Source organism: Rhipicephalus microplus, chromosome 2 (assembly GCF_043290135.1).
Source record: "Rhipicephalus microplus isolate Deutch F79 chromosome 2, USDA_Rmic, whole genome shotgun sequence".
NCBI classification, from domain to species: domain Eukaryota; kingdom Metazoa; phylum Arthropoda; class Arachnida; order Ixodida; family Ixodidae; genus Rhipicephalus; species Rhipicephalus microplus.
The window spans coordinates 123,154,879-123,176,744 of NC_134701.1; the positions used below are offsets into that span (position 1 = coordinate 123,154,879).

A 21,866-nucleotide genomic window follows, 5' to 3' on the forward strand; every position below is an offset into this window, starting at 1 on the left:
AAAAAGCCTTCATTTGGCTAATCAGTCCGACAAGAAAGAACTGATAACGAGGATTAACAAAATAAAGAAAAGGACAGAACGAAAGAAAAAAACGAGCCAGTACATTGCATTGAGTGGCCTCATTAATATAGTGAAAATAAGCTTAAAATAATGGTCCCACCTCTTCCAAGATGGGCATGACCTTGTTTTATGCGGTGAAGCGAATGGCGTACTACCGGACTGTTTCAGGTGCCTGAACAGGAGCCAGCAGTGGGCATGATAGCTGGGCAGGAAATTGGAGCTGAACAAGAGGCATGTTCTTCTCAATGCCGACGAGTGCTCAGCACACAAGGTGGAAGCAGAGTTGAGAGCTATTGGGCCACAGTAAAAATGATGATGATATATGGTGCTTGCTGGCGCAAGGACCATGTGATGGCCAAAAAGCGCCAATACATGAGATAACACACAACCGCAAAGCAACCACAAAATACCGAAGTTTTTTTTATAGTACCAAGTCGAGAAATTTCACGAGACCAATCAACGCGACGTGACGACTCGACAAGCAGTTGCACAACTCACCGGTGTGCCAGTTCCACGTGAGCTTGCTTGGCGGCATACTCTCCATCGTTCTTGGTGAGTTCCTTGGTGATGACCAGTTGCGAGATGTCCACTCGATTGCACAGCAGGTCAGCGATTGTCTGCTTTGCAAATTCCACTGCCCCCTCAGGGTCCCTGCGCAAGTGGAATGGTTGAAGTTACCACAGAATAAAGAAAAAACAAAGCAGGTTAGCATTTTCCTTTCAATCATATGGGACATACCTTGCTCCTAGAAATTGAATCCACAAGTTGCCTGCATGTTAATCTCAGAGAAAATGTTGCGAAACACAAGGGTTCCAGATTGCTTAACCTCAGCTTGATGCTCTTCTTCTCTGTGTTTCAAAGGACAAGAGAATATTTAGGCCACCCTTTCCCACCGCCGACAAACATGCTGCTCTGCTTGGCGCAGTATACAATTTAAAAAATCAGTTTAAAGAAAAGTTCATCCAAGTCACCAATATGACTATGGAAACTGCAGAAGCTTTATTTTATTGTTTTGGATTTTCCTGTGGCAGCAGTAAAATTTTGTTTAACTGACATTGTGCATAAGCAGTCTTGCTTATATCGAGGTTTAAACAGTGAACCTTGATTATACGACTTTCAGGGGACCATGCAAAACCATTGTGTAATCCGGGCATTGTATAATCCAAAAACAATATAGGCAGTCACACTCAGCCTTGCCCAAAAAACAGGTACTGACTTCCTGAATAAGCCCACGGCACAACCTTGCGCCTCTGCAAGGAAGGTAGATTAAATTATTCCTGCCAGTGACAACTAATGGCAGTGTTACTTACTTGAAGGAGGTGCAAAAGAATCTTTATTCTTAAAAAAATCAAATCCAACATGCACTTTTCCATCAGTAAATAAAGTCCACAAGTTGCCTGCACGTGAAAAAGAAACTGAAACCACGTTGCCAACAGCTTCCTGTCAGAAAAGTCAGACACCGTGTCATCGCTATCACATAATGGCGACGGACCCCAAGTTTGCGGAGAGCATCGTATAGAATGGCTTCGTGTGTAACTGATCTGTGTGCGTAATAATTTGTTGCTTTGTGAAGTGCAACTGGTGGTGTCCCGCTGTTATTATGATGCTGACGTCAAGTGAAAGAAATTTTGCAAAGTGAAAACAGCTGGTTCACGCCTTTATGCGCGCATAAGCCTGTGACTGCGAGCGCAACAACGACAGGAGATCAGCTTTATGTCGACCAGAAAGAGTTCCCACGGACCGAAAACATGAAAATATCAGCTTTTCGGCCGGCTGAAGCTACTCTGTGTGAATATAGCTTGACTAGGTAACAACCTCAGAGACGTACGCACGCAATCAAGGCATATGTAGAAGCGCATGAACTTCCAGGAGAATAAATCTTCTATTCTACAAGAACATCCTCTCTCATTCTCTGATTTTTCAATTTTCAACCTGGGCCAACATTCCTCGTGAATATTTGGTCAACGTTTGATTGTAAGGATGTTTTTTCTTTTTTTCGAACAGAATCTGAAAATCATCGTAAGATGCGGTGTCAGCGTAAAACTGTGTAAACCAATATACATTACTTCTATGGAGATATTGCCGGAACCAAATCAATTCGTTGTAAAATGCAGGTTTCGTTACACTGAAGTTAATTAACCAAGATTGAACAGCAATGCAAACATAATAATAGACAGGAAATCGAAAATTTCAAACATTCCTGCACCTACACTCTATATACTGATCTTGTTACACTACCAAAATTACCTACAATGAGATTTCACAACTGCACAGCCCAATATATATATCATTTCTAAATTCATGACTCTTTCACTTTCTGTAACAAGTCATACTGCACCAAGAGTTCGCTTGTATTGTGCGACGAAAGAACTACAAAATTTGATGCACAGGTATTCAGAATATGACCTTTTGTGTCTTAAATACACCAAGCTTGAAGCAACCAATGAAGCAACCAGTTCTTGAAGCAACTAACGCGAGAGGTTTGCACAAGATCAATAAACAACCCTGCAAATACAGCCACCTGTTGATGAGGATGCGCTCGAGACAGGTGTTGATGAGGTTGGCCACCAAGGGGCAGTTGTCTCGGCGCACTGTCTCAATGCCCTTGCAGTCCATCTTGTCGTATGTCTCTGGTCGTGTGTACAGCAGGCCTGCATAGCGCTTCTTGTTGATCAGCAGGTAAGGGTAGTACACCTGGTCGGGCAGGGACAAAAGAGAGGTAGTGCAGTTAAACCTGGACATAACAAAATTGTGAATTCCCCCCAAAATTCATTACAGGCACATTTTCGTAATATGCAGTTTCTGCACTAGAATTCTGAAAAGAAACACACAAACTAAACAAAAGCAGAACTGAACACAGAGCCCACCGAAAACATTTATGGTGGTGAAAAACTGTGTTATTTTACTGTATCGCTTGTTCGTGAGGAATCGCAATACTAAACGTTCGTAGGAATATCTTTATAATGCTGCTACGTTATCATCTAACCGTGGCCTTCAAGAGCGGCTCCGATAACATGCCATCGTGTTACCTTAGCCCATCTGAAAGGCCACAGTCCAGGAAACCAGTGGTACAACACGGCAAAGCACATGACAAGTCAACTGCTGAAGGTACGTTGTTGTCATCGTGGTCTCTGACAGTTTCCACCAGCGCCGTACATGACACGCCTCAGTAGTTTTCACCAGTGCCTTTGTAGTAACTACCTATCTGGATAAAAAATGTTGTCTGGATAAAAAATGTTGCAGAGCTGCACATCATCAGGAGTGGCTCAATGTGCACGAAGTGTAACCACGCACGTGTGCAGGGCATCGAAAAGGAAGAGCAAACTTCACGGATACCACGGAATAGTCAGAAAGGCCCCCTTTATGTTAGGTGGAAACTCAAAGGCTCGAAGCGAAACAACACAAAGCAAGAATTGTTTTTAGTAGCGCCATCTGGTGGCACACAGTTTTTTGTTGTTGTAGTTGTCAAAGACAGTTACGGCGGTCAGCGTGGTGACACCCACTGCAGATTAGCTTGTCTAGTAACTTTGGTGGCACCTGTGAGCGATGGCCAAGGTTTGAAGGAAAGGGGAAAAGGGCACACCAGCGCTTGTGGTGAAAAGAACACCAGCTTGTGGGTGCAGGACTGTCCGCCTGTCTCTCGCACATCCGCATGCACAAACAACCACATGATCTCACCTCGCAGTCGTTGGGACTACAACTGCGTCATGAGTGACACTGCCACTTTGTGCTACGTCGTCGGGGCGACATCAGAAAATGTATGCGACTCTTGATTGCGCCAAGACCAACAAATTCGGGGCAAAATCTCGCAGCTAACAATAGCACAATATTTGTTATATCAAGGGTGTCTCCCGCTGCCATTTTGCTACACAAAGGTCGCAAAATACATGTGCTTCTCTGGAGCAAGGGTAGGGAATATAAAAGAAGCCTCGAAATATCCACAAACTTGTTTTATGGAGGTTCGTTATGGGCAAGTTCGACTTTACATGCTTTCATCACTTTATAAACAAATACACCTGATGGTCTAAAAAAGAAACAATGCCAATGATGCATTGGGACCGAGAGAACTATGAATGAGGGGCACTAATGCGATGATCTCTCAAGAATCATCTTAAATCACGATTTATGTGTGCTGTAACAGTAAACAATGTTGCCAGAAAGGACTCAACTAAGAATTCCTTCACAAAATACTGTGCAGATGTGTTGCTGCATCTGCCTACCTGCCTTGAGAACAAAAGCACGGTAGTCCTTGACCCGCCAGGTGGTCTTGGTCTTTGGCAGTTGCCTAATTACAAAAAATACTCCCAAAAATCTGTGATGTCATGATGCCATATATGTGCAAAAATTTTGAGATGCAATTTTTCTTTTTAATTTAGACATAAAGCTCTGATTTTCGTTCTTTCTTAATAACAAAACATTTGGCAGAACAATCAATGAGAGCAGTTTTCAAACTATAACTTAGTTGCCACTACTGATTTACTGTTTCCCTCTAGCGCCTTTCAAAGCTTGTACATGCCTTTGTCCCATCCATTGGCCTCATCCATTGGGCACTGCTCAGACTAAGCTAGCCTGGGTGCCTTGCACAACACAGCAAGCATGCCTCTGCTAACCTTTTTCGAATCACTAAGCAGAAAAGTGGTGCCTAATGCTTTCAAGCACGGTCCTACTACACCAAGTTGCACTTGCCGGAGGACCAAACCGATAAGAGATTTCCCATAACCATCATGAGTAGACCAATGGTCAACGTGAGAGTGTGCAGCATTTCAACGGAAACATCTCACTTTGAAGCGTGTCAAATATATCCATCCTCCCCACTGACACGGAAGTGGTGCCCTTTCTGTGTTTCAACCTTGGCACAGGAGCTCTTTGTAGCCTGCACAGGCTCACTATCAGCTGTATGTAGGTTCAGGTGCTGCTGGAGACAAGTTAGCGAAAATTTTTAATTTGTGTTAGTTCCAAACTGCTGGAAGGTCAATTTTTTTTAATTGTGTGAACTACGCTGCTAAAGAAACTTTGGTACTATTACCATCTATCTTGGTCCGGATGGACATGAATTATGTTTCCAGAATTTTCTTGTCTTTTAAATTTTAGAGACATGCCGTACAAGTTGCTAGCAAAAATTATACGAACCTTGTTAGAAGTGCCACCATCATGTACATTTAAATCTGCTTTATGCTTTATTTTGGCAAATACTTTTGCCGTCGTTTGGATGGGTTTTCGGGCCCCCTCAATGCATCTGTGACATCTTTTTACCAAAGTACCTCGGAGTGATTAGCTAACATTAAAAAAGAAAAAATGAAGTTGTAAGTGAGCTAGTGAACAATGCCTTGTGTTTATTGACACCCAGTGCCTGATGCCTTTGACAAAGAGTGCGTGCATGCCACAGTGCTAGATTATGCGAGGCAATGGCCAACACGGCTCTGAGACTTGCCAAACCCAAACACGCGCTGGTTTACACGACTTTCAAATACGACAACTGCATCTTTACCGGCAGGCGACTCACCTTTTCAAACTCAAGGTTGATGGGGCGCACAAACTTGGCGGTGACATAAGTCGCCGCTTCACGGCCAAGCTCCATGGCCTTCTCTAGAGCATCAGTGCCGAACCGGATCATAACCGAGTCAGTGTCGCCATAGATGACCTTGGCATCGTGCTCATACCCATTGGCCCGCGTGTACCGGGCTTCCACTTCCTGCTTTGTTTTCTCAATCATGGTGCGGCCAAATGCAGTGACACTCTGCAACCGAGGGAAGGCAGATGATAATAGTAAGTACAGCCAGCCTTTCGTCAGCATAGCTACTACAGAAACCCACTTCCCCGTTTTCTTCTCTTGCTGCCCTCTATTTTTGTAGAAAAGCAAACTCACTGTATTTATTTACTGACTAATTGGTTGTCTAACTGACTTTTGCACAAGCTGAACTGAGCGACGCAGTTTGTGTTGCACATGTGCAGAGCTTTTGATTGCAATCGAGCTGAAACCAGGATCAAATTCCTTGACTTAAACACCCTTCGGCATCCTGCACAAATGAGCCAAATTCAGGCAAAAACTTGATACTGATCAGCCTAGATTATGACTTAAACGGCCCCTCACCAGGTTTGACAATTTTGAACTGATGAGTGCAATGCATACATGAGGCGTTCACGATCATGTCTGCCAAAATTTGCAACCCTACATGCCGTGGAAATGGGTGAAGCCTCAGGATGAACGCTGCTTGCCCTCCCTTTTGCGGGTGCGCGCCCTGAGAATGAGGGCATGACGTAGGCGTACGAATTGCCCTTCGTAGACGGTAGTGCTGTGACATCGGTCCTTTACGTATACAACTTTGTTCTGAGGCCGCCAACAGTAGCATGTAACACGGCAAAAATTATTTCACACGGTGTGTAGTTCGAGCAATTTTCTGCTTGAATAAATGAATGAAACTTTATATAGATAATAAAACACAAAAAGGGAATATGCGCGTTTTTTTTTTTTTCCCACAAATAGTAACGAGATGCAGTTCTAATGTGCCTGCATTTCACATGCGTTCTCTCTGCGGTTAGCGCATCGAGCAGACGCCAACCCTGGAAACAAAAATAATGGTCCTGCGCATTTAAATACTCAATATAATCATCTATTACCGTATTTACTCATGTAATGAATGCACTCGTATAATGAATCCACCCCCTACCTTGGTCCTTGCCAAAAGAAAAAACTTTTTGTCATGTACCTGTTCAATTTATTTCAGCATGATAACCAGTGACGCTGGCGATAGAAACAATGTTAAATCAAGCCATTATACCACAAAATAACAATGCAATAAATGTCAAAACATAGTTTTGCAACCATGCTAAACAGTTGCGAGCAGCGCGAGTGCTGATGACGTGAATCAAAATTTGAAAGTCGCGGCTTTTAAAGTCACTAAAAAAAAACCTAAAGTAGCGCCATTCATGTCAATGTGCAGGCTCCTCTCCCTTTGCATGCATAGCAGACAGTAAATGACACTAGTTCAGAGGCTGCATGGATTCTGGCCGCATAGATGGGCGTGTGCTCATGTTTCCGTTAGAGCTCATTTGGGAGCTGCGGTTCTAGGCGATGCACCGAAAGAGTGATTGTGAAAGTAAAAATATAGAAATTGGGGTACCCTTAAGTTTCGCCTTCAAGAGTTGAACGCAACCTAAATCTGGCCCCTAATGCGCCCTTTAACCGCTAAGCGCATACTTATGTTTTGTTACACACACACACAAACGTTCACGCGTGTTATTTATAGTAATGGTACAGGTTTTCAATCTATTTAACAGCACTTTTATAACAACTTCATGAAAATATTGTACACTGATATGGTCACATGGTCCTGTATTATGAACTGCCCATAGGTGTGACACTCGTATTAGTAAATTTAATAAATGGTCACATTCTGTAGTCCGTCATGCATGAGTTATCTGGCCATTGCTCGACTTGTTCTTCTGGAGACCTGTCCGGCCAACCGCAAAAAGCATCACCTTATGGTCAGTGAAATGACCACTGCAGTACTTCACTTCTTCAATGGTGTCGTGAGAATGAAAAGCTAAATCTATGCAAATGTTGTGGTTTGTTGAAATGGCATTTTCTTGAAGGGGCATAAAGAGCCTCACAATGGCTCACAGATGGCAGCACATTATCTAGCGTTTGCTGTTTGCTTGATCAACGCCTCTGGAATGGCATGATATGTTTTCCGAATTATAGGTCCGTCTCCCTGACATGTATCGTACGCAAATTAATGGAGCATATAATTTACTCAGCTATCATGAGTCACCTCACCGAGAACAATATCCTAGATGGACATAGTTGTCCATTTTTAGAGCTGTTTGAAAGTTGCTGTGTGTTTTTAGCGGCGATGGCTGCACTATCCTGGCCTTTTTCGACAAAGTTTGATGGCCTCCCAAATGCGCCTACAAATTGCCTAATGGACTCGTTTTTGTCGTGGCACCTGCCGAACAAAATGCGTTAAGGAGACTCCTTCCACTACATAGCATTTTGTAGTGTTCTTTATCGAATCAGCTGCAAATAACATCGTGGCTTTGTGGTAGGGCACCTGATCGCCACGTGAAAGGCCCAGGTTAAATCATGCATGAGACCGAAAATTTTATTCCTAATTTTATTTGCTCCTTTCTCAATTTTTCGCTCACAACCAACGGTGCCGACGCCGACGGCAGAATTTCTGCGACACGAGCTCTTTAACGCTATCGCGTTAAAAAAGCACGCGTTAAATACAACGATGTGACGTGTATAAAAGCAAGTGGCATGCAGTGGCAAGAAACATCACCGCAAACACGGCATACTCAACGCGATAGCTCACCATTTGCATGCAGACGCGCTCAACGGTTGACGTTCTCGATGGCAGCGCCACTGCTGTCCGTGTAAAACCTGTGGTGCTAAGAATCTGAAGCATGACGCACTAGCTTTTGTGAAGGTATCGCAAACACCATATTGTTTGTTCACTTTTGCGAGCGCGCGCTCCACGAGTAGACACCACCGACGTATCCTTTCAGCATACCCGAGGCATAGAGTTTTTTTTTTTTTTTCAGGGACTTTAGCGCCTTTTACGGCAAAGCGCCATCTGTCGAATGCAGGAGAAAACTCTTTGCTGATAGCATCATGCAAGCACGACAGCACAAAAAAACAAAGCGCGTGGCCTACAAAATAGGGCGTGCACGGTGAAGAAACACCCCGTGCGCCCTTTATCTCGGAGGCCATGCAAAGCGCAACTGCACCCACCGCGCCGACGGCGCGTCTGGCAACCGCAACATCGACCGCAACGTTTATGCGCCACTATCCGACGCTGCGTTTTTGCTGTCGGGTTTGTCGTGAACTTAGTTGGGACACCTGCTGCGCAGGGCGTGTTCGATCGATATGGTAGCTACACGGATGGTTAGAAACAGCACGCGCTGGAGCATTAGAACCACACACTTCGGCGTCGATTCGTATGCTATTGCATGAGGAAACAAAAAGAGCTTCGGGCTAAAAAACAGAGGTGTCGCATATTTCACGAGTCAAAAAAAAAAAAAAAAGCAAGGCCGTCACGCGAAATATTCGCTGTTAGAACTACCGTGACTTTCTTCTCCCATGTAATGAACCCTCTTCCCAAAACTGGCGTCAACTTTTCTAAAAAAAAAAGGTGGGTTCTTTACGCGAGTAAATACAATATACCTCATCTAACCAGCGTTTCTGAATGAGCACGCACCAAGGCATTCATCCCACAGAAACTGGCAATACATCACAAAATAACGCTGGTCAAAAGGACAACGTTGCTCGCATTCTCAGGGCTAGCTCAGGAATGCCAAGCGCACGTGACAGTTTCCTTGGATGCCGGAGAGAATAGGGAAGAGATTTGGCTTGCGGAGGCTACGCGAGGCAAGCGGCAAAGGTTTCGAGCTTGCCTCCTCTCATCAGCGTTTCGCGCAACTTCAAAATACTGGTTTTCTCAGTTGGTAATGAACCGATCGAAAAAATTCTGGTGCCATAATGCTCATCTTCAAACACACAACTGCCAGCGTCTAGCTGTTGTGGTGTCTGATAAGTGACCCTTTAGGCGTGCACCACATTAAATCCGTAGCGTCAAGGCTGGTTTGTTGGAGCCAATGAATGCAGGAGACTTCCAAAATTTGAAGACCTTGACTCACCTTAGATATGGCAAGGCAGGGCAATTTGCCAACCTGTGCACCTGTGAAGCCATAGACAGAGTTGGCACTGATCTTCAAAGCAAGCTGACGACCATCAAGCACTTTTTTGCGAAATGGATCCGTCTCGTTCTTCAGGTCAGTCTTGGCTCTGGACAGTGAAAAGAAAGAGTACAACGCTCAGCCGACTGTTCGTTCCTTCAGTGCTGTCACTAATGCTTTCCAATTTTTCTAGGAAATCACTTCAATCAATCTATTAAACCTATAATAATGCTATTGGTCTGAGACAAGATGCACATGCAGTGTCAGAAACCCCATACATTTAACCCTGCTAAGCCTGCTGTCTTGTCATTCTCACCATCATGCTTAAAGAACAGCTAGCCTCATTATCGGTTCACCTTTGATTTCACAGAACTGCAACTTTTGAATGAGATAGTCGAACTCTGCTACAACGAACGCCGCTTCAACGAAATTTCCGCTACAACAAAAAATTCACGATTTCCCGTCAGCAGTCCATAGGAGTCAATGCATAAATATTGTCGCCACAATGAACACTTTTTTTTTATCGTCCTGCTTCAACGAAATTTTACGATGCGATTTCAGGCTCAGATATTTATTGCTATGCTTTAACATTTCAATGCATTTTCAGAGCTTGAAAATGCGTCAACAAAGTCTAAAACACACGTTGGCACCACCAGAAACCGCCGCTATACCGCATCACTTCAGCAAGCAAAGGCGCCGCCATTGCTCGATAGCGAAGGCAATGAGACTGCCCTGGCCCTGCTTTTGCCACTAGCTTGCTTTTGAGCCGCAGACGATCCGAAGCTGAAGCTGAATCGCTTAGTAGTTGATGGTTTTATTCACGCAGCTGCTGGGTGCAACCGCAGAATGATGCCTTTTCTGATTTCGATGCTTATCGTTATGTTCACGCTTGGCCAGTGTGGTAACTAATCAGAGCGGCTGTTCGTCCGCATTATCAACAAAATCAGCTAGCCGCGAGTGATGGATGATAAGAATGGCAAAGAACAATGCAAAAGTCGCGGCTCCACAATACCCTGCCTACATGTTGGCGTTGTCGAATACTTTTGACGGCGGAATGCTGCTGGTGTTAACGCGTTGATGCAACTGTTTGGTTCGTTCACGAAGGCGGTTTTAGGCATTGTTTCAGCATGCTTTTCACTATGGCCTCGCTATGCGTGATTGAGAACGACGTCGTGACGCTGCTGGGAAAGAATAGGAAGCAGCGAACATTTTTTAAATTTCGAGAATAAACGTTCCTTTGTTTTCCTAGCTCACATCAGCTATATTTTTTCGATTTCACTGCAACAAAATTTTTTCCGCGCCCCGTCAGTTTTGTTGTAGTGAGGTTCGACTGTATACTGTTTAGACTTGAACATGTACAATGAACCATTAAAAAGACTGAGGTAAGTAATGTTGTCTGACTGCATTTACAGCACAAAGAATAAGTGTTTATACATGTTTAACGCACATCGAATGCAAGACTGCTTCCTTATTTCAAGTGGGGCTTTGTTATACAAAACCCCTTTTTAAGACCATACAACAGGTAGCAAACAGTTCTTGTATCTGGTATGAGGTACCTTTTGTAAGAAGAGCACCATATTCTTATTTCCTTATTGACCCTTCTTTCAATGTAGGCACACTGGTCGTTCTGATACCTGTCTGTTACATGAATGTCTCTTATAGAGAGGTTCAACTGTAGCTACTTCCAGATTAAAAGCAAGTGTGACACAGCCATCCTGCATTATGCTAAAGGGGCCACCTTGCCTCTTGCGAGCGCTCAGCAGGTCCTCGAGAATTTCGGGCAGCAGCCCCTTGCGCACGGAGGCCTTGACAAAGTGGTCGCCCGACGGAGTGCGGATGAACTGGTCTGGCTTGAGCATCTCTTTCTGTCGATTGTCCAGTACGGTCGTGTAGCACAGGTTGTGTGCCATCATGATGGACGGGTACAGGGAGGAGAAGTCGAGCGTCGCAATGGGCACACTGTAGAAGCCCTTGACCGGCTCAATCACTGTGGCACCCTCAAAGTCCTCACCAGCCTCTGAATGCACCACTGGCATCACAAGGTCCTGCTCAGCAGCCTGGGTGGTGAGATTTAAACAAATGAATGACCATCACATTGATGCACGTAAACATTAAAGACCAAATTGCGATTACAACGATCATTTGCGGAGTTTGATGGCACATGGCATGTAGGAATGAGTTTTCAAGGAGTAAATAAATCAGATGTACCATATGAATTCATGTACCTGAATAAAGGTATCAAGGTTTTTAAATTTGGTTCATCATGAACCCAAAATAATAAATAACCAATCATAGCAAACTACTGTAAATTGGACGAGTTTGTTAGCTGTACTAGCATGTAACAAATTACATTCACGGTCAAACCTCGTTAGTGCATACCCGCTTTAAGCGTACGAACGATTAAAACGTAGTTGCAACGAATCCGCAACCAAGTCTCATAGAGTATAATGCATTCCCAAACCGCTTAAAGCCATAGTGTTCGGCTTACGCCAACCGGTTAGCGCATACTAACTGCGTATCGCGATAACATTTTGCGTGACAAAATTTTACTGCTCCACTACACTTGCAGACGCCACAATGTGCCGTGAACGGTTTTCCGTCATGTTGATAAGTGCGGAGATCAGCCGATAATTAAGTTATTACGAGTTAAGTGCGATTGCGGCGATGACGTTGCGAGTAACCATCGGGGAAAGAAACGAAGGCAAGGTGGCGTACACCGAGAAATGCACCGGTATGACTTGTCGCCGGCGAAAAGCCTTATCACAGTAAGCCTCCGCGGTTATTTCCTCAGGCACGCAGGTGGCATAGCGTCACCTTAGGCCTATTGCACGCTTTTAGTGGGCAACTACCTGAACCTGCTGGGCCGCCGATTGCTGCAGCTTCGTTTTGCGGGATCGTGTTCAAGCGTGCACCACTTTACAGAAATGCAAGCAGCTCACTGTCACAGAGTTTGACGTTGTGAATCGCGGGTACCAAGAAATCTTGCTGTATTATGCCAACACGCACACCGAACAGCGAGTGTAGTGCTGTTGTTACCATGCTGCACACATTTATTAAGTGACAGCCTAAATGCACCTCCGTCCGCTGCCAGCACTGCTAGAGCATCGCGGTGATTGCATTGCTTGCAAAAAGCTTTTCGGCGATGCATTAACCCAGCAGGCTACTTGCCAAATCTGTGCAGCAAGCGAATCAGCAGTCAGGGTGTGCGCAGTGAGCGAAGCGCTGCACGCAACTAGCCATGCAGTAAACGATTTGGCTCTCTGCAACTGTACCGCATTTTAAAAAAGAAAACTGCGTCAGTTTTTACTTAGAAGCAGCCCTGGAACAACTGTATCATGGACAGCCGATTGTGTCCGTTCTGTCCATGCAGGAAGGAAAGTTGTTTCCTTTCTCCATGGTTCTGTCGCTGTACCACGCTGCAAATGTCCGATCCCGCGGTGGTTTCGAAATGCTCATCGGCATCACCATCGCGTGCTATCAGGCGATTCTTCTAGAGTCAGAAACTTTCCTACACCTTGGCAAAAAGAAAGAAATGACTTTGCAGTGGGCACTTTAGGCAATATTTCCCGCGGCACTGCATTTCTTCTTTTGTTGACGGCGCTGGCGCATGTCAGGAGATGCAAATTTGTAGCTGGTAATCAATGCGTAGTACGTTTAGTGCGTAGTTATGCCGCCATCCCTGGCAGGTACATAATAACGGGGTTTCACTGTACAACACATGGAACATAATGAGGGTAATACTAATGTGAATGTAGTTTTCTTGCAACAAAACCTTTTCGTGTGTTTTTAACCATGTCTAATGTGCGCCCAGCTATAATGTGCACAAATTCCTACACGTTTCCCACGATCAGGAAACGAAGAAAAAGAACGACCTTCAGACACCAGTTCAAAAAAGCAGACTACTCAAGTGACTTAATGAAAAAAAAAAAAACACATGCTCAAAATAACCATCATTTGCTAGCTCTCATAATGGAAGAAATCATTCTAAAAAGCATATCTTTGCCACACAGATGAGCACTCATTTCCACGTTTAAAGTGAATTTTTTTAGATGAAATTTTAGACAACTTCTTCAGTTTGGGCAAAAGTTTGCGGTACTTCTGATGGACAGATTCGGATCACACTTTTTCCACATATTCCTTGACATAAAAAGAGTGCAATATTCTCCTTTAAAGCGTGATATTGCTCATAGTATATAATTATCACCTTAAAGTAAGCAATTAGTATGAGCTGAGCTTTTTAATTAAACTTCACTTTGGCCTCGTTGGTACATAATCCTGAACTAAAATTAACAGCATAAGCACACATGACGTTCATGTGTGTTGTCTTTTCCATGCGGGGCCTTGCGTGTTTACACTGTTATGTTAATTCAGGGGCATTTTAAAATTCTTCACATCAAAATTTTTCTTGTTCATTTAAATGTTATATACATACTTTTTAGATAGTTATTTGCATTCCACAATTAATGAGAAGTAATATGAGCCGTTGGTTGCTCATGATTATGAAAGTTTGGTGGCAGAAAAAGTCTGCCCGAAAAGAGCAATGTTTTACATTTTCATGGTACAAAATTAAAACTATACAACTTGCATTAGAACTGATCACATATTTGAATTGAGCATAACAACTTATGTAAACTGCAAGTATTTCATTGCCCTAGGCTAGAAATAAAAACTTTTTCTAAACTTTTTTTTTACTAGCATCTCCCCTTACTCAAAATTTGTCATGTAGCTTCACAAGGGACCCCTAAAAAATTGAGCGATGAAGACGATGAAACCCATTTGTTGTTGCCATCCCACTATCCCTGTAGTACTTGTCTATCGATGTAACAGTGCAAGACGTAAAGTACAGGCAACCACCCACCAGCCTATCAAACGTTCATGCACAGGAGCTTTCGGAGAGACTGCTGACCTTTCTGAGCAGTTGAGAGACGACCTTGATCTGTTGTCCTCGCGACAGCAGGTACGTCATGGGCACACCCGTGACACGTGCCATCTCCATGTAGTTGATGACGCTCATGAGCTTGTCCAGCAGGCGCAACGGCAACATGGCGTCCTTCAGGCAGTAGACGGCCAGGCGACGGCGCGTCTGGTCAGTGCCATTCTGCGTAGAAAAAAAATGCAATTACAAACAAGTGCTGGCTACGGGAAGGTCGATGCACGCAACCTCAATTATGGACAGGCGGAAGAAACTGGGACACCCGACACAAAAAAGCGCTGGCCACTTTCCATCACACACGATAGAACATTGACTTGCAACGTTGACACGCAAGAGAGCAGTCCACCACATAAAGGAAAGACGACCTGCGCAAGTGATTCAGCAGTGCAAGTGCTATTTGTGTGAATGTGTAGCATAGCATGTAGAGATCAAGAACGCCCGCAACGCCAGTGCCATTATCAGGTGTGCTGCAGGAAAGCCTGCCTCTCCTTAACAGAGCACAAGTTCTCTGGAAAGGCTGAGCTTGATACACCCATTTTACAAAAGAGGTTCGTTCAAAATTTTCAGAAGTACATAATAATTTTTCGAATGGCTACGAAAATCGTCTGTTATAGGCAATTTTAGTAAAAATCGGTTTCCATATAGTACAGTAAGCGTCAAATTGTCCAAACCCCTTAAGGACAGCGATATCATGCGGAAAAATGAATTCAGGCTTTTTTCCTTCTTTCAAGTAGTCTAATCACCGCAGACACACTATAACTTGCTGCAAATTTACAGAATAATAACGGTACAGTTACAATACTACAAATAAAGTCCCCTATACCTTGATTGGCTGCATTGCAGGTTTTCATTACAACATTCAAAATGCACCAGATAGGTTGCACCAAGAAAACGTCGGCACATACACAGGTGACCAGAAAAGCTGCAAAGAGCAATTTTGGAAAGCTCTTGTTTTAGCATTTCCAACGCTTGTCATAGGCAACTCCCAAGAATACTTTAAAACTTCAAAGAGGAATTTCGTGTGCACTTTACAGCCCCAGTCCACTTTTTTTTACTGTGTTCTCCTGCGTAGTTAAAAAGGGACAAACGCCAGCTGCACTACTATGAATGCTTGGCATGGGACAAGATATGCTGGGCATCGCAGAATCACATGTATGTGGGTGAATGTGTGCCAAGAAATGAATTTCAACCAACTGAAGGGGAAGGATACAGCAGTTGCAAAACTAAACTCTGTGTAGTGCATGTGTGTTGAACATTGAAAGCGATCAAGTGCAATTTATTATTTCACCAATATCACCACGTTTGTATTTCATCATAATGATGCATGAGGCGATGTATTCTCTAACTCAATGGGCACTACACTTTCGAACAGGTGCAGTTTCTATGCAAACTGTTCCAATTTTTTTTCCCTTAATTTCAATGTGTTTGTGCAGTAGATGCAATCACATGAAGTACATGTGTTGAATCACATGGACTTTTCTTACAGGGGTGGAACAGGGTACAAAAGTTTGAGAAGAGTCCTTAGGGCAGGCAAAAGTGCCTTTTGTAGCAGGCTTGGAGCATCCAGAAAGACATGCTGGAGCAGTCAGACAGAACGTTCAGAGCAGGCGTCGCCCCATTTCACGGCACACGTGCTGCATTTTTCAAACACTAAGCAAAGTTATGTAACAGCCTTGTTATTGCGACAGCAATTATATGAGCACTCTCAACGGGTGTTTTGCATTGGCGTCACTGTCGTGTCTCATACGAAGTCCAAATTGATAGCGTCTCCCCCGCATAATCTATGTCCTACCCATGAGTGAAAGTACACGTCAAATGGGTCGGCTCATCTTCATTGCTTTAAGGGTGCATGTGGTGTTATCTCGGGAGGCCTGCTATAGAAGCAGAGAGGAAACAGCCAGTCCGTCTTGAACGAGCAAGAAAAGACTTGAGGGAGGGGGGGGGAAGGCTTTTGCTCGAGCAGCAACTGCGTACTTTGCTCGTGAGGGTGTGGTCGAGGTCACTGCACGCAATAGTGCGACAGCCATCAGCAGGTGGATTGTATGCTGTTCCACATACTGCGCTCTCATTACAAAGAGACTGTGCGAAAAGCACAGCTCTCCTTAGGACAGCCATATCCTCTTACACCATTATTTTGCAGATGATGATGATGATGTGTGGCGCTTTATGGCGCAAGGGCCAATTGATGGCCAAAGAGCGCCATTTCGATAGACAAGAGATATGAACAATGATATATATTGTAAATGATGACTGGCTGTAAAGGGGCCTTAAAATTCCTCGCGCTAATGCGGGTAAAAACTTAAGTATTAAAATCATGACAGTGGCATGAAATAAGTGCAGTGAGATTGAATGTCAAAAGGTCATGATAATAAGACTATGGCGGAGATGTAGTCACTACAGGTCCTGTTACAGATCACCTTGAAATATGCAGCGAAAACTGCATACATCATTTAAAAACAAATAATGAGTGAATTTTAAAAATTGGATCCCTACCCATAAGCATCCCAGGGTGTAGTGGGAGCTGCTGTCGGTAGGGCAGTAAAAAGTGCTTTTTCCTTAAAGCGTCCAACTCATTACACTGGACGAGCATGTGGAGAATCACCGTAAGCGGTTCTCCACATCTCGTACACAATGGGGGATCACTGGCAGACAAAATATATGAGTGTGTAGAGTATGTATGCCCTGTTCTTAGCCTTGTGAGTGTCACTTCTGTATGTCACGATTTTGAGAGGGGCGGCCAATGACCAAGTTGTGGCTTAATAACATGTAGTTTATTATTTGTGTGCCTATCCCACAAGTTTTGCCAATAACTTCTGAGTTGTCGTTTCAGGAAAGGTTTCATGTCAAGTGCAGGGATTGGTATTGATTCATTAGCGGCATCCTTGCTGGCAGATGCAGCCAGTTGATCTGCCAAAACGTTTCCCTGTATCTCACGGTGGCCCGGCACCAAGCAGACTACAACATGCTGTTTGGATGAGTAAACTGTGCATAAGAGTGAATAAAGGGACTCAAGAACTGGGTTTTTGCGTTTTGTAAGTGTTTTCAAGGCTTTCACCACAATCAGAGAATCCGTGTAAATTGCCGCTTTTTGTAGTTTTATATGTGCAATGTGTTTAACAGCTGCAAGTATTGCGTAGGCTTCTCCTGTGAAAATGCTTGCATCAGGATGCAGGACGCCAGTATCTGAGAAGGATGGGCCAATGGCTGCGTATGAAACAGAAGTGTTGGACTTTGAGGCACCTGTAAAGAACTCAGGGCATGTGTACTTTTGTTGTAGTTCTAGAAAGTATGTGCGGATATGTACTATGGGTGCGTGCTTTGTAATCTCTAAAAAGGACACATCACAATCTATCAATTGCCACCGCCATGGTGGCAGACATGCTGCGGGAGCCATCAAACGATATGCGAGTGACACACCGGTTTCCGCAGCAAGACCCCTCATACGAAGTGAATAGGGCTGTCTCAAAGATGGCCGGTTTTCAAACAAAACAGAAGTAGACATGTCATCAATTGTGAAGTGTGAAGGGTGGCCGTTGTCTGCCTTTGCTTTGAGATAATATAGAAAAGACATAACATCTCTGTAGGTGGAGTGACCATTCGTTTGATTCCACGTACAGGCTTTCAACGGGACTGGTGCGAAAGGCACCTGTAGAGAGGCGGATGCCAAGGTGGTGAATAGGGTCAAGCATTTTAAGGGGGGTAGGTGTCGCAGACTGATAGGTTATTGCTCCATAATCCAGGCGAGTGCGTACAAAGCTCCTGTACAAATTCATGAGACACTTATTGTCACTGCAATAATTTTGCAGAGTTACATGAAATCAGATCCAAAGGAGTTAACTGACATACTCACTTCGTATAGCACTGAAATTTGTTCAGAAAGGGAAACGAATGGAGAACTTGTTCGGGACGGGCACTTGCTCAGCATTTTACGTCTTTATGCCATGAAAACAACTACCCAGGGGAAACCCACCCTGCCACGAAGCCCCACTTTAAGGCTCAATGAACGTATTACCCTCGCAACGATTCTTCGATTTTTAAGTTTGAAGGCTTGTTATGCCAGCTTATATGCTCTTAGTAAATTTGAAAATGTAACACACTTTACAGGTGACTCGTTGTCATGACTATTCTACCAAAAGCCAAACACTGCTACTATCCGATCGGGCTCTTCATTTTTTCACATCTGGAAAATTTCCACTTCGATTTTCCACTTCGGGCTGCCAGAGCCACCTAGAGTGCGCTCGTTTTTCTCGGGTTGCTCCGACCCCCCCCCCCCCCCCCCCCCCTCCGTGGCGCACTTCCTGTTGGCGTTCATTTTTCTTGGGTTTGGACGACTTTGGTGACACACAGAAGGCCCAAGAGTCACGAGACGCTTCCAGGACAATCTAGTCGTGGAAGCTCTCTGGAAGATTTTGGGCAGGTTTTGGGCTAGCAGACGCCGAAAACATACGATATGCGCTCGCTGCCACCTTTGTGAGGACTTCATGAACTGCAGTGCGCGCACCTGTGCACAGCGCCTTCGCTTGTCATTACGTGTGGCATTATCTTCTAAGGTCTGTTTCGCCGTGCAAAATGGGGCAATTACAAGAGGTGGCAAGCATTTGAAGCTACTGTTTATCGAGAACTGTAGCTTGCTAACTGCGTCGTGCACACCTCATAAGCTATTAAGACGTTCGTATGCGCGCATAGAGAAAAGTTGAGTTCGTTTAGGGGCGAAGCTCCTAGTGGCGTGGCTGGTGCGTCCCTAGTGCATAGCCTGTGGCACAGGCACACACCCGCATACCAGTGGCACATACCCACTCTCAAGAACACATCCACATGTTCACATGTTACGAAAAACATAGCACAGCGTCCTTGTCACGCTCTCAATGTTAACAAAGCGCTGACAGCAGAAATGTGCATACTCTCGTTTAGTCCTTAGATTGTCCACTGGATGGCGGTCCTTGAAGTGTTCAGTAGATGGATGGACGGACAGCCAGACAGACACACGGGCAGATGGATGCACACACGGACAGATGCACGAACAGAAGCATGAACTGATGCACGTACGGACAGACAGAAGCATGGACGGTTTGACGGACGCTTCGGCCCCCTCATGATCATTCATTCCGTGGATAAGCTGCGATTTTTTTTTTCGTAGTGGTCGTTTGTGGTGCTATGCCTGCTTTCTGTTAACTCAGCGAAGACGATTAGGGTCGAGCTAGCTTGCTTCCTCGTATGTTTGCGTGCAGGAACCTCTTGGAACTTGACCACTCGGTCTTTGATGGTAATAGAATGCCCTGATTAAAGACCACGACAGTTGTTTTGAAGTGCGTGATGCTCGCTGGTCGCGCACAGCGTGCGAGCGTACTTCGATCTATGGTCCAGCATATGTCGTACGGTATCATGTTACACTACGACGCATAGATGCGAGAAAAGATAAAAAAAAAAAAACGAAGTTGGATTCAGAAATATATACATCATTTGTTACCTCAGTCATCGTCGCCTTAGTTTTTTTCAACCTCTAAAAAGTAATGCTCCGCAGTATATGTACTTACGTTTACTACTTAGTAGCTTAAATCAAAGCTGAGATACATGAGATTTTGTCGGTGCCACTTAGGACTAGAAAAGAGGCACAGGCAAGTGGCAAAATAAGTCAAAAACGCGTCATGAAGAAGTTTCTTTTATATATGATGCACACTCGTGGTACTGACACCGCTGCATGTCTAAAGTTGAGACACAAACGCAAGTTGGTCAACGCACGTTTGTGATGTATACTATGCGATAGCTCAGCAGGTATATATTCTCGAGCTCTTTTTAGGGCACGATCACTTTTGCGACATTTCCCGCGGTGTTGTGCAGTGATTGTTATATATACTAAGAAGACGTGATCTCGTTAAGTCGTCAGTAGCACGGCACCTTGCATCGTTTGCGAGGCGCCGTGCGCCAGCTGGATGTTTCGTTTGCGGACAAAGCGAGTTGCGAGTGATTTTACGAGCATACCAAACCGTACCCTGAATGCGTACGCTTGAGAAAATTATTTCAGCTCTTCGGCAAACTTAGCCACGTATTTCAAGCAGACAAGGCAGAAATAAATCAACAAGCATGCGAGACGCATTGTTTTGTTTGCTGCCACGATGGCAGCATTTGTTTACACCTATGCTGGCTGTCCCAGAGTTCAATTTTAAATTAAAACATATACTTGTTTTTCTTTAAAATATGTAATACTGTACATACTGATCAAATTTGATTAGAAGTTATTCAAACCAAATAACTATTCACTTGGAATTGGCTGTGAACCTAAAATTTCCAATTCGAACAAATCTAAGCAACAAATGTTGCATGACATACATAGTTTAGCAGCTTACGCTAGATGAACAATGAAAGAGTCAATGAGATGCAGACAAGCAATGACCCGAACTATTAAGCGTGCAAGCGCACTCACCTGAAGGTCAGTGATAATGCTATGCTGGACGTCCTCTTTCTGCTCCTGCAGGAAGTGGTAACTGACCGCGTTCAGCGTGTATGACCTCAATTTGTAGTCACGCAGTAACACCTGGACGGAAGAAAGAAAAGATGTGCTTAATCACCATGGCACATCACCAAGACTGAAGGCAGGTCTATTATAAAACATATAATAGTTAGGGGCAGTTAACCAGGGAAACTAGAGGGTGCAGTCACGATATTCCTGCAACTGATAGCTTCATTGTTTTACAAATGCAAGTTCAATCTTGGAAATGTCTCATGAAAGAAAAAATAAGTGCCTGCTGGATTTAATGCGGTGCCACAGGAATTCTCTGGCCACAGTCATGGTCAGTCCATATTGCTTGATTCTTGAGTACTTTTCAGTCATGTTCAAGTAAGCATTACTAAGTACAAATATGTCAAAACTCGGGAAGTGTTTTTCTTGACAAGTACCTTTGTCTTGGCAACTTGCATTTTTCAAAGCAAATTAGAGAAGTAAGCTCAAGTGCTTGTAAGAATCAAATTTTCAAAATTGTGGCATAATCATTTTTAGAAAAATTTGTGAAATGTTCCATTTCAACATAAGTGAGCATCAAGTTTACAATTCATATATTTAGCAATTTTGGTTCTAGGAGGGTCAGAGTGGTGTCTATTTGTTCAAGAAGATACAAGAAGTTCAACCGCTACAAATACTGCTATTACAAACGAAAATTTTAAATTTTAGGAGCGGAAAACAGTGTGAATCTGTGAAAAC

General features: G+C 44.0%; 1 protein-coding gene across 2 annotated transcripts in view; it reads right to left on the reverse strand.

Moving 5' to 3' along the window:
- The window catches only part of PolD1 (DNA polymerase delta 1, catalytic subunit), a 109,591-nt gene that overhangs the window by 23,644 nt on the left and 64,081 nt on the right, over positions 1-21,866 (reverse strand). For both annotated transcript variants that reach the window (XM_075886747.1, XM_075886748.1), the window contains exons 9-15: positions 21,093-21,203; positions 14,645-14,836; positions 11,482-11,795; positions 9,700-9,847; positions 5,564-5,797; positions 2,582-2,754; positions 559-711 (exon numbers count right to left, since the gene is read on the reverse strand). In XM_075886747.1, coding sequence (XP_075742862.1) covers positions 559-711; positions 2,582-2,754; positions 5,564-5,797; positions 9,700-9,847; positions 11,482-11,795; positions 14,645-14,836; positions 21,093-21,203 — 1,325 coding nt within the window. The remainder of the gene's footprint in view (positions 1-558; positions 712-2,581; positions 2,755-5,563; positions 5,798-9,699; positions 9,848-11,481; positions 11,796-14,644; positions 14,837-21,092; positions 21,204-21,866) is intronic.